This window comes from Callithrix jacchus, chromosome 16 (genome assembly GCF_049354715.1).
Source record: "Callithrix jacchus isolate 240 chromosome 16, calJac240_pri, whole genome shotgun sequence".
Taxonomy (NCBI): Eukaryota; Metazoa; Chordata; class Mammalia; order Primates; family Cebidae; genus Callithrix; species Callithrix jacchus.
Window position 1 is genome coordinate 76,909,084 of NC_133517.1, and position 12,671 is coordinate 76,921,754.

Below are 12,671 nucleotides of genomic sequence, written 5' to 3' on the forward strand. Positions count from 1 at the left end.
TGAAAGAAGGCCATAGTAAGTTACTTAAAGTGAGCAATTCTAAACAAACATTGAGAAATAAGTTCAAATCAGATATTATGCCCTCTTTTTGTACCACCCTTTGATCAGAAAATATTAACAATTTGATGTCCCTTTAACTTCATGACCAGTGTTTTCCACACTCTTAGGTCTTTTAAAGTGAATTCTAAGGTGCTTTCATATAAATATCTCTTCTTATGTTATTTTTTCAATGTTAAAAAGCCAACTGAACCTTTTCCTAATTGTTATATTTTATAATTACTTGTATTTAAGAAAAAATGTATAGGAGATATGAGGCAACAACTAATACTTGTTTTTTTTAGACGGAGTTTTGCTCTCGTTACCCAGGCTGGAGTGCAATGGCGCCATCTCGGCTCACCGCAACCTACGCCTCCTGGGTTCAGGCAATTCTCCTGCCTCAGCCTCCTGAGTAGCTGGGATTACAGGCACGCGCCACCATGCCCAGCTAATTTTTTTGTATTTTTAGTAGAGACAGGGTTTCACCATGTTGACCAGGATGGTCTCGATCTCTTGACCTCGTGATCCACCCACCTCGGCCTCCCAAAGTGCTGGGATTACAGGCTTGAGCCACCGCGCCTGGCCAATACTTCTTAAACTCTAAGTTAAGCATATGTCAGGCATTGCGTCAGATGTTAAACTCTTAACCTCACTTAATCCTTAAAAAAACTTTGTAAGATAAGTGCGTTACTACTACCTCCACTTTCACAGATGAGTTAATCAATCTACCCAAGGTTATAAACAACACCTTATAGGTGACACAGTCAGGTTCCAAACCCATGTTTACCTAAAATCAAAACATACTCTTTTCGCACTAGGTTACATTCTCTCCAAAGTGAGTCTTAGAAAGGGCACATAGTAAAGTCCAAATCAAAGGTGATTTCAGGCCTATACTGATTTAGTATCATTACATTTTTTTAAACATCTAAAAAAAGGACAGTTTCATCAAAATTTAATGCTGACAACATAGTATAACTCAAATATTTAATTATATTAAAAATTATGCTAGTGAGCACAATTCACATATATTAGTAATCTTAATTCAAGATTCAAACATTTTATAGTAACAAAAATACACAGAAAGGATTACACAAAAAAAATAAACACAATTACCTTTGGTAAAATATTCTTATCCTTTGGTGGTATTATCTTTTTGGCAAGAAAGTCAGTATATAAATTAGATGTATTAAAATTCTTAGATGTGACTCCCTTTAAACAAAATTCAGGAAAACTAATTTCAAATCCAAACTGAAAAGAGACCAAGAAAACACAGTTATAAGCAACATGAATAATGCTATAAAGATTAATATATCTTTACAGTGTAAATGTTGAGAGGAAACCCATGTATAAATTTATTTTTGATTCCTCAGCTCAAAAATGTGCTTCTTACATTTAGGTACACATCCTATTTCAGCTTAAACATCAGTTTTTCATGGAAAGTTCTCATTGGCCCTTCACCAGCTGGCAAGAATATGTTAAGCTCATTCTATGCAGCCACAAGACCAAACAACTTCTTTTGCTTTGTTCAGTATCTGGCTTCCTACCAGTCTGTAAGTTATGCTAAGACAGAAGCTGTCTGTCTTATTCCTTTTTTTTTTTTTTTTTTTTTGCCTTGAGACAAAGTTTCACTCTTGTTGCAAAGGCTGGAGTGCAGTGGCATGATCTCGGCTCACTGCAACCTCCAGCTCCAAGGTTCAAGTGATTCTCCTGCCTCAGTGTCCTGAGTAGTTGAGATTATAGGCACCTACTACTATGCCTGGCTAATTGTATTTTTAGTAGAAATGGGTTTCACTATGTTGGCCAGGCTGGTCTCAAACTCCTGACGTCAGGTGATTCACCCATCTCGGCCTCCCAAAGTGCTGGGATTATAGGCATGAGCCACCACTACTGGCCCTATCTATTCCTTACTAGATCCTTACTACAGTGTCTCACATAGTTTGCCTTTGATAAATGTTGCTGATGATAAGATCAATTGCTACAGAATTAGTAATAGCAAGGATGCGAATAGTAATGGCAGCCACAACAATAATGACAGCTAACGCTGAGTGGTAACTCTGCTTTAAATAATTTAATCCTCATAAAAATCTATGAGATGGGAACTATTATCACCATCTTACAGATGAAGACAACTGCAGCACCAAGAGGCTAAGCATTACACAACATGCCACATAAAACTAGAAAGAAAAAGAGTTGGGATTTGATTATAGGCAATATAACTCTAGAATCTATGTCCTTAATCACTAGATAGCCTCTTGGCTAAAAAGCTGTTGTCTACCAAAAAAGGCAATTTCAAGTTTTTAATGCATCCAGTGGAGATATGCACATTTAATTTCCTATTCAAGAGAATAAAAGAATCACAGGAAAAGAACTTTGCATTATCTTTCTTCATGTAAACATGCAGTTTCAGAAAACATACAAAAGCAATCTAGAAAACTGTATCTTCCACTCTTCCACTTGGCTATGTGGTTTGTTTTTTTTTTTTTTTACATTAAAACACTTGCAGAGAAAGTTCATCTGCAGATTTAACCCTTCTGAGATTAGGATGAGCAAACATGCAAATCAACAAGACGAATCCAGCCACATTGATTCCTGTTGTCTAATCAGAGATATTATTAAACCATTATGAAGCAGGAATCAAAAAGGAAAAACATGTCTAGTAATTAGTGTAACAACACTTTAGACGAACTCTAAGGCCTACTCATGTTCCCATGCTACCCTAAAAAAACATTAACTTTCTTAGTTTAGTTTTGTATATCTACAAAAATACGTAAATTACTATGAATACTTATTTCAAAATGGACATAACTTACAAAACCCAGAAACATATTCTTTCATAGTAAGAGATGTCAAAACGAAATCAAAACTTCACAGAAATGTAGGATTAGAAGAGTCCACCTAATACAATATTCTCATTTTATAATTGAGAAATCTGGGGTCCAATAAGGTTAAAACAATTGTTCAAAAATCAGAGGGCTGGTTAGTAAACAGCAGAGATCACCTAAAGTAGTATTACGGCAAGACAATATGGTCTAAGCAATTTTTCTAGTGGTTCGCACATGTAACAAAATAAAGCAATTTGGATAAACAACATGAACTCAATGCCAAATTCTATGTTTTAAAAGAATGTTACATTCTAGAAACAGCACTCAAAACATAATCATATTATTATGTGATTAAATTAAAATTAATTAAAATCAAATAAAATGAAAAATTCAGTTAGTGGAACTACTTGCATATAAAGTACTCAGGAGTAATATGTGGTGTGTAGGCTACTGTATTAGCACAGATACAGAACACTTCCATTATTGCAGAAAGTTCTAACTGGATAGTGCTATTACAGAATATCTTTACCAGGTAAATTTTCATTAAGATTTATTTGAATATCTGAGTTATAAATAAAATTGAAAGACCTGCTTGGCAAACTGTGAATAATTCATTTACCTTTCTTTCCCATATCCGTATTTTTCCCCTCCATAATTCCTTTGAGTCAATAACATTTCTGAGATCTTCTAAAGATACAACATTAGCAGAAAGGTATTCTGCAATTTTCTGACAGTTTCTATAAAAAAAAAGATTACAACAATACAGGGTTTTATATTTTACTGATTTAATAATTATAGTTAACTATAAGCCTAAGAGGCAAAATTACCAAATTTATATTGTTGTATTTTTCCTACTAATAATATTGAAACATCCATTAAAGCAATCTCTAAGGGAGTTGCTGTCACATGTTCATTTGTCCCAACATCCTCATAAATTAAGAGGGATTATCTTTAGTACTAAGGATGAAGAAACAGACTTTCCTCTTACTATTGGCTTAAAGTTGTCAGATGTACATAAACACACACACAGGCACACGTCAGCTCGTTATCTTCAAAAGGAGAACTGCTCTCCTATATTGTTCCCATACTGCTGTGTATGGAATTCTGTAACAGCACTTATCACAGACTGTCTTGACTGTTAGCATTCCTGTTTCTCCCTGCACTTGAGGGGAAAAGATCATGTCTTTTCACTTTCTTAACTTACCAGCATATATTGCTAGGCTTGCCATAAAGGTTGTGCTCAATAAACATTCACTGAATAAAAACAAATCATGAAGCTATTAAATCCAATTGAATACTTACTTAAGGATCAAAATTGTAATATACAACTAAACCTTACTAAAATATCAAAAAATACAACAGTGTATATTTATATATTGCACATAACAGAAAAACAAATACAACATTACAAATCCAGTGTATCTATGTTCAAAAGCATATAGTGGCTTATAGAATTAATGCCTGATAATGGTTATAAAACAGCATTAATAATATTTACTAGAAACAAATATCTCAGAAACATAAACTATGAAACGTCTAGATTCTTCTCAATAGACAAATCTGCAATCAAGGTGTAACATAAAATTTTATCTTGTCACATTAATTTTCAAAAGCTGACTCTGAAAACAGAATAGTATGTTAACTGTGAAAACACAACAGACAATAATCAAATGTGAACAAAGAAGCTTACATTTCACAGTGATTTCCTGCTATAGTGATCTTTGCTAAATACCATTCTCTCAAATGTTTTAATGCTCCTACAGTAGGTAAACAGTCTTTCAACTTAGGAGGATCTTTGTCAGAAGGCAATAGTATTATATCTACCATTGCTCTACCTGGAAAGACAAAAAGGCATTTTTGTAATCTTTTTTTAAATGTTAGATCTGATATGTCTCTAAATAGTACCCTGAACAACTGAGTTTTATGTTTATTTAGAAGAATGACTTTTATATTTATTTAGAAGACAAAGAAAGATTTTAATTTCTGAAATTCTTCAAAACAATGTATGTCCTTAGGAGTTCAAAATTTTTAAATGTTCATCATTTGATTTAAAGCTACTCTTGGCTATATACTAGAAAACAATAAACTATATCATAATTACTTGCCAATTCTGCAGCAGTGGTTAATTATACACATTGCTCTAAACATCATCAATGCTATTGTGCTCAACAGAGAAAAAAAAAAACCTGTGCAATTTCATTATATTTTTCTAAACATAATTTTGTTATCCAAAAAAGAATGAATTAGTGCCAAATTGTGATGTTCAAATAAATGATGTCTCTTTTTAAAAGGACAATAACACACTCAGAAAACCAATTATACTGACATCATCATTGGTTCCTGAGAAAAAATAACTTTACAAAACTTTAAATTTTATAAAATTATAAATTTCCTGAAGGACTAGAAAAATCAAAACGAAACAAACTGAATATAAATTTAATAATGAAAGTATTCTAATTTGCTAAAACAACTATGTAATATTTCAGTGCATACTTTGAACTCAACACATTTCATTTTAAAAGTTGATGTTTGTCAACTCATTCGGTTCTTTTTCTACGTAGGGCTTTTTGTACTAATATATGATCTCCTTGAACACAGAGATCAGACTGACTGTGAGCTATAATGTCCTTTATGTTAATCACAGATGCTTTATTCAACATGGTACACTCAGCTCCTAGTACAAATATCTACTTGATAATGGCCCTCAATAAACAAAGTATTCAGAAAAGAATGCTCTTCAAAGTATTTATGGATGCCAATAATACCAACTACTAGATGACAGCTACTTGATTAATACAAAGGTTGGTTTAAGACAAAAACCAGCTTTAGGAATACTATGATATAGTATTTCACAAAATAGTCTTTCCACTATGGGAAAAAAAAGTAGGTCTATAAAAAAAAATGCGGAGGAAACGCTTTCTTTTACGATATGACATTTCATTTGCGAATGCATATAGTAACTTCACCATAAAAGAACACTATCCAAATTATCAAGGTTAAATAATCTCTTGTTTAAGGAGCTGTTTATAGGATTAGTCTTCTACAGAACATACTCTGAAAAGCAACAGTCTGTAGTAGAAAGACTGTTCTCCAGTAATCACTAAAGATACAGAGATAGGTATTTAATTTTCTAAATTCTAATTTTTGCCTAATTAAATGAAAACAATGAAAAGAATTGCTACATCTCAGTAATGTACTCTAATGGAGTACATTCTGTATCAACTTCAATTAAAAATTGTTTTGCATTTTTAATTTGAAGATTAGAAGTGAGAACACTAATATAAAGAATGAATTTACCACTTATTCATAAAAGGTGTAATAAAATAAGATACAAACTACTAAAAGCAATCATAAAATATTACCAGGAGCAGGAAGCTTGTCTGATAACTGATGCAAATTTTCTGCAGCTTCTTCATAGAGACTAAAATAAAAGGGTAAGTTAGGGAACAAAAACCACAAATACATATGCAATAGTAACTAAAGATTGTTGTGCACCGTTAAACAGATTAGATGCATAATCTCATTTGATCTTTATGATAATCTCAGGAGGCACTACTATAATACTATTATTATCTCCACTTTAAATAACTTGCCTGAAGTTCATAACTAGTATGTATGGAAGTTAGGATTCAAACCCGGAGGACAAGTTCTCACCCACACCTCAAAACAAACAAAAAAGGGAATAAAACCCCCAAATTATAACTAGCATACTAAATATAGATCATAACTAACAGATCAAACATTTTTTGAAATCTTTATTTATTTTTGGTTTTGGTTTTTTTTGAGACAAGATCTCACTCTGTCACTGAGGCTAGAGTACAATGACATGATCACAGCTCACTGCAGCCTCAATAACCCGGGCTCAAGTGATTCTCCCACCTCAGTCTCCAGCCTGTAGCTGGGACTACAGGCACACACCACCATGCCTGGCTAAATTTTTTTTATTTTTTGTAGAGATACAGTCCCAAATTCCTGGGCTCAAGTCATCTGCCTGCCTCAGCCTCCCAAAGTGCTGGCATGACAGGCATGAGCCACTGTGCCCAGCCATTTTTCTGAATCTTAAAAGTAAAAAAAATGCTAAGTGTTTAATAAAAAAGGATATGATTTTTCTCTGAATTGTACTCAACAGTCTTGACTAAACAATATGATGCCCTCCTCAGATTCTTCAAAACCTATTAGTTTTATCTACATGATACATTTTTTTCTTAAAAAAGTTTATTATATAGCATAAAGGTACTTAAATCCTTTATAATAAACCCATCATCGTCTTAGAAGCTTAAGGCGTCCTATCTAAACTCTAGTTTTCAGGCTCCCTCTTGTGGAAATAATTATTAGGTCACTTATCAGAAAAGTTTACACTTGTCTTTTAATAGTGGTAGGAAAACATATGGGATGATAAGAGTTTTTAAGGGTAAATGAAAGCACTTAAGAAATCATCTAAAAGTACTTCAATACTTATGAATGAGAAAACAAAAGATCAGAGAAGTTAAGTGACTGTCCTAAGACTGTGTAAATCGAGTCCACATCTACTAATCCCCGGTTCAATTATATTTCTCTGTTTCTGAAAGATCTCCTTTTATTAATCAGTACAAACAAATATGATCTGGAAAAAGAAAAATGATATTTTTTCAGTCTACAGCTACTTACAGATAGAATACGTGGATACTAAAATAAGATCAGTTTTCTGTCATGAAATGTTATGGAAGACTAAAATGAAAGGTATTAACTGTAAGAGGAGATATTTCATGAAGAGAAAAATTATTATCACAACTTACGTCACCTGGGTCAACTTACATATTGTACCATAATTCAATAAAAGCTAAAAGTGAACTCAATCATGTATATATATAATCCTCACAAACTTTATGGATTTTATTTTTTTTTCTTAAATTAAAAGAAGATTTCTCTTCCATCTGGGTCAATCTTTATGGATTTTAAAAGGTACCCGAAACACTGCAAATATACGTAAATTAAATAAATCACATATTTTGGCCTCAAAAAGCAAAATGAAAATGATACTTTGGCACGAATGCTAGCTATTACCATTAAATAATGTTTCTATTCAAGCTTTTAAAAGACATTATTGGCCAGGCACAGTGGCTCACATCTATACTCCCAGCACTTTAGGAGGCCAAGGCAGGCAGAATGCTTAAGCTCAGGAATTCAAGACTAGCCTGAATAACATGGAGAAACTATATCTCTACAAAAAATACAAAAATTAGCTGGGTGTGGTGGTGCACACCTGCAGTCCCAGCTACTCTGCAAACTGAGGCCAGAGGATCGCTTGAGCCCGGAAAGTCAAGGCTGCAGTGAGCCATGACTGCACCATCGCAGTGCAGCCTGGGCAACAGGGCAAGACCCTGTTTCAAAAATAAAATAGAATATTAGGCAGAATTTATCTTCAAGAAAGTAACATGTTAATTAAAATATCACTTTTTATATGATTCTTGACATTATGTACACTTAAGCAACATGTATTTTAAAGAATTTTATTCAAATAAAAGGCCAAAATTGCCTTATGTCTTCCAAAGTGAAGAGCTGAAAATTTCAATTAACTAGGATTTATTTAGTAAAGATGCTAAAATATGTAATCTTCACTCTTATGGCTTAAAATAACTGTCTAATATTAAGTATTTTCATGATAATACAAAAACCAGAAAAGCATACTCAGCCAAGGATAATGATTCCCTGCTATTACTATCCTCTTCTTCAAAACACTCAACAGCACTCAAACATTCTTCGATATTTGTTTGAAGAACGTCTTCAATTTTATCTTTTTCTGTATCAAAATGTATCTCTTGCCAATCAGAGCTACAAAACTAATAAATCAAAAGATTGCATTAAACAATGGATCATGAAATTCTTCAGACAGACATTCACTATTAGCTATTTTTAAATTTACATTACCTGATAAAATCCACATATTGCCTGCACTGCAAAGAACCACTTCTTGGAACCAGGTATACCACCTACTGAACAGGCTTGAAAATAAAATCACACTTATTAGAAAAAAGGCAGACCATAAATAAGCAGATGACACAGCACATATACTGTACCTAGAGACCGTAATTTTCAGACATATTACATAATTATCCAACATATATATGTGAATCTTTTAAAAATCCCTGCTAAAAATCCAAATAGAACAATCTCCCTAAAGAGCAAAATCCTTTACTCATAATACTTGGCTTTTGTCACAATTCAAAATCCATATTATTATTTTTTATTATTTTAATCATCATTTCACAGATCACAATTTACCATAAAGATGTTGAAAATACACAGCTACTCAGTTATTACTGAGTAACGCAAAACCATGTAAGTCATTTTAATGAAAACAATTCCTTCTCCAAAGACCACGCAGATTGGTTCAGCCTGATTAGAGACAGAGGCGTTAAAGAGCAACCCCAACCTAAAGATAAGGAAGACGCTCTTCTTGGAGAATGGAGTATTACGTGAAGATACAAGATTAAGGGTCACCCCCAGGGTATGTGTCAAGGAGTCATGAAGAATTTAGAGCTACGTATAAAAACTGGTATTAAAAGAGGAAGAAACGTGGTAACTGAGGCTTAACTAATGGAAGCTAGATAAGATGCTAAATTCTTATCATCACTTTCTTCCAACAATCTCAGCAAAAGACTCCTACTGCCTTAATGAAATAGAAGCTATTAGGTAATAATTCCTACAACATCCTCTCAGGTAACATACAACTCAACTTGTATTCCCATTAAGTCTTTCCTCTTTCCTTCCCTTCAACATGTAAGAAGCACTGTCCTTCCAGTTCAATGCTACCCTCAAACCTCCTCTGAGACCACTGATTCTCTCATCTAACCCCACTGATCATATTATCTTTCCTGAATTTCAATCTGCTCCCTTATGTCTGTTCTTTGCCATTGCCATTTAAATACACACAAGTGTTTCTCAAAGTATTTCTTCTTTTAAAAAGAGGTCCCTTTAAATTCATCTCCACTTCTCTTTCTTAGCTCGTCCTCAAAGATAAACTTCTGAAGGTGCTGTTCACACCTGTCTCCATTTCCTCATCAGCTTTTCCACTTCCTTGCAAATGCATTTCAGTCTTTTTGTCTCTAATATGCCACTGAAAGAACACTCACCAAAGTCACCAATAACTGACTTGTTATTAAATCTAGCAGTCTTTAGTTCTGTTGTTATTTGATCTCTCAGCATAAGAAAAACATCAAAGATGACATATTTGACTACTTTCTTTTTAAAACACTTGGCTTCTGTGGCACTCATCTTTCTGGCTGCTCCTTATTCTTTTAAACACTGATGTTCAGTTCTTCTGAATACTGGAATTCAGTTCGAGACTTTCTGTTCTTCCTACTATCCATAAGCAATCCCATCCTTTCTCATGGCTTTACCTGACATCTATACATTGGTTCTATAATTTGTATTCGCTGATGCAAAAATAATCAGTTTTTGCCATTATTTTTGCACCAACCTAATATCTCGAGCTCTCTCCTACATTTTGAGTTCCAGACACATGTATCCAACTTTTATAAAACATTTTTACTTTGATTTCTGACAGGCAACTATTAACGTGTTCCAAGCTGAACATGTCACATTCCCTCCAAATCTGCTTCTCCTTTCTCACTAAATGCCACCATCATGCCGTTACCCAAGTCAGAAACCCAATGTCATCCTTGATTCCTTCCTCATCCATCCCTTCTTCTACATCACACCAATTCAGTGCTAAGGTAGGTGAATTTTTCCCCCATAATTTCCTTTAGATCTATCCATTTTCCTCCATGCTGGCTGCCTCTCCTATTCCTCATTTGGTCTTCTACAGCATCCCCCCATTCAGAAACAGCTACACTTTTCTCTAATCCATTACTACACTGCAGGGAGAATACTTCAAAAGCACAGATCTGATCATGTCTCTTCCTTAATTAAAGTTTTTAGTGGCTGCTGATTACCATTAGGAAAAAATCCAAACACCTTGACACCACAAAATCCCCTAAAGAGCTACGCCTACCTCTCCACCTTTATCCCATTATAATCATATTGTACTTTCCATCCCTCAAACTTGCCATATTACTGAAATTAATAACCCTAGTATGGCTCGAAATTCAGTGCAGGCAGTTTCTGTTTGCATGGCTCTGATCCGTGCAAATTTCAGTTACTATCGCTTAAATAACACCAGTTCCCCAACAACCTGGTTCAAATTTCAGTTACCATGGTATATTAATAAACTATAATTGTATAGTTTAAGACTTCTTGCAAGCTTCTCAGTCTACAAAATCACTACACACATGAAGATGTGTGTCATGATCAGTAGTCAATAATGTTACTACTTTCAAAGGGTGTCACTGATTGGTCACTGCACAAGTGCCACTCAGCTTACACACAGGTAGCAAAGGATGTGATTGTGTTGCCTCCAGGTCTTCCAGTCTAAACCCTGTGATATTTTATAAAAGTGGAAAAGTGGATGAGAGAATTTTTAAAAAAGAGATAAACACCAAAGAAACAAAAAGTGCTAACACTCAAAGCAATCTTCAAAGCTAATGTAAACAGAGTTCTAGAAATAGCTGGTGTGACAAACACCTTTTGCTGAAAAACATGCTGTCCCAGAGAAAATGATGCTAGCAAAAACCTTAATATTAATGGAACTCAGAGATATATCACAACATTGAAAGTCCGGGTCAGGCGCAGTGGCTCACGTCTGCAATCTCAGCACTTTAGGAAGCCAAGACAAGTGGATTACTTGAGCCCAGGCATTCAAGACCAGCCTGGGCCACACAATGAAACCCTGTCTCTAAGCCAGATGTGCTGGCTCATGCCTGTAGTTCCAGCTACTCAAGAGGCTAAGGAAGAAGGAGTATTTGAGCTGGGGAGGTTGAGGCTGCAGTGAGCCATGATTGGGCCATTGGACTACAGCCTGAGCAACAAAATGAAACCCTGTCTCAAAAAAAGAAAAAAAAAATCAAAGAATAAAACACTGGAAGTTGATACAACTGGAATATAATAATTGGCCAATAAAAGAAAAAATACTCACTCTGTATCATAAGTTACGTGATGATGGGAAGGTGGAAGACACTGTTCTAACTACTCTTGATAGGCTTTATACAAAGAAATAAAACACTTTAATTCTCAATGTTTCCAAGGTTTTAAATTACGGTGTACAAAGTAAATTTTTACAATTTGTTTATTTCCATAAACATTTATAACAATAAGAGAGTTTTTAATGTTTTGACAAAAGATATTAAAGGTCATGGAACAATTTTAATTTTTCTCATTATTATAATATTAGGATTGCTTTGCACAATTATAAAGTACCACACTATCATGCAAAACAAGGCCCGTGTGTATAAGAACTCCTAAGCACACAAGTGGAAAGTAAAATTTATCACGAGAACCCCTAAAATTCTCTCAAGAACTCTTACATATACAGTTGAGGTGCAAATGAAAGAAAATCTTTCCTGCAATAATAATAGTATTGACTAAAATTATAGCAACTTGAAAATTAATCAGTACTACTGGGCCTTGGAAAACAGGCTAGAGCAGCATATACTTATTAGAAGTCATTCCCCAATGGTGGTAGTTGACACCGAGAGACAAGAGGTTCTTTAATGAAAGAAGAGAAAGGTGCAGATTGTAGTCATGGGAACTACACAGTTATCAAAAGGGGCAGACCCTTCCTTGCATTGACAAAAACTTCCTTCAGTTTTTAGGTATTGGTTTGTTTTGGCATCTCCATTTTCAGAACCTTTAAAGCACATTCTCTGATAAAGGACAGTAAGAGGGAATAAAAGAAAACTATCAAAGTAATTAAATGCATTTGTATAATGCCAATAG

General features: G+C 34.2%; 1 protein-coding gene across 4 annotated transcripts in view; it reads right to left on the bottom strand.

Moving 5' to 3' along the window:
* The window catches only part of MTBP (MDM2 binding protein), an 80,839-nt gene that overhangs the window by 66,727 nt on the left and 1,441 nt on the right, over window positions 1–12,671 (bottom strand). For all 4 annotated transcript variants that reach the window (XM_054246782.2, XM_002759272.6, XM_078353264.1 and 1 more), the window contains exons 3-8: window positions 8,766–8,839; window positions 8,526–8,677; window positions 6,221–6,279; window positions 4,549–4,693; window positions 3,478–3,595; window positions 1,150–1,284 (exon numbers count right to left, since the gene is read on the bottom strand). In XM_054246782.2, the coding sequence (XP_054102757.1) occupies window positions 1,150–1,284; window positions 3,478–3,595; window positions 4,549–4,693; window positions 6,221–6,279; window positions 8,526–8,677; window positions 8,766–8,839 (683 nt within the window). The remainder of the gene's footprint in view (window positions 1–1,149; window positions 1,285–3,477; window positions 3,596–4,548; window positions 4,694–6,220; window positions 6,280–8,525; window positions 8,678–8,765; window positions 8,840–12,671) is intronic.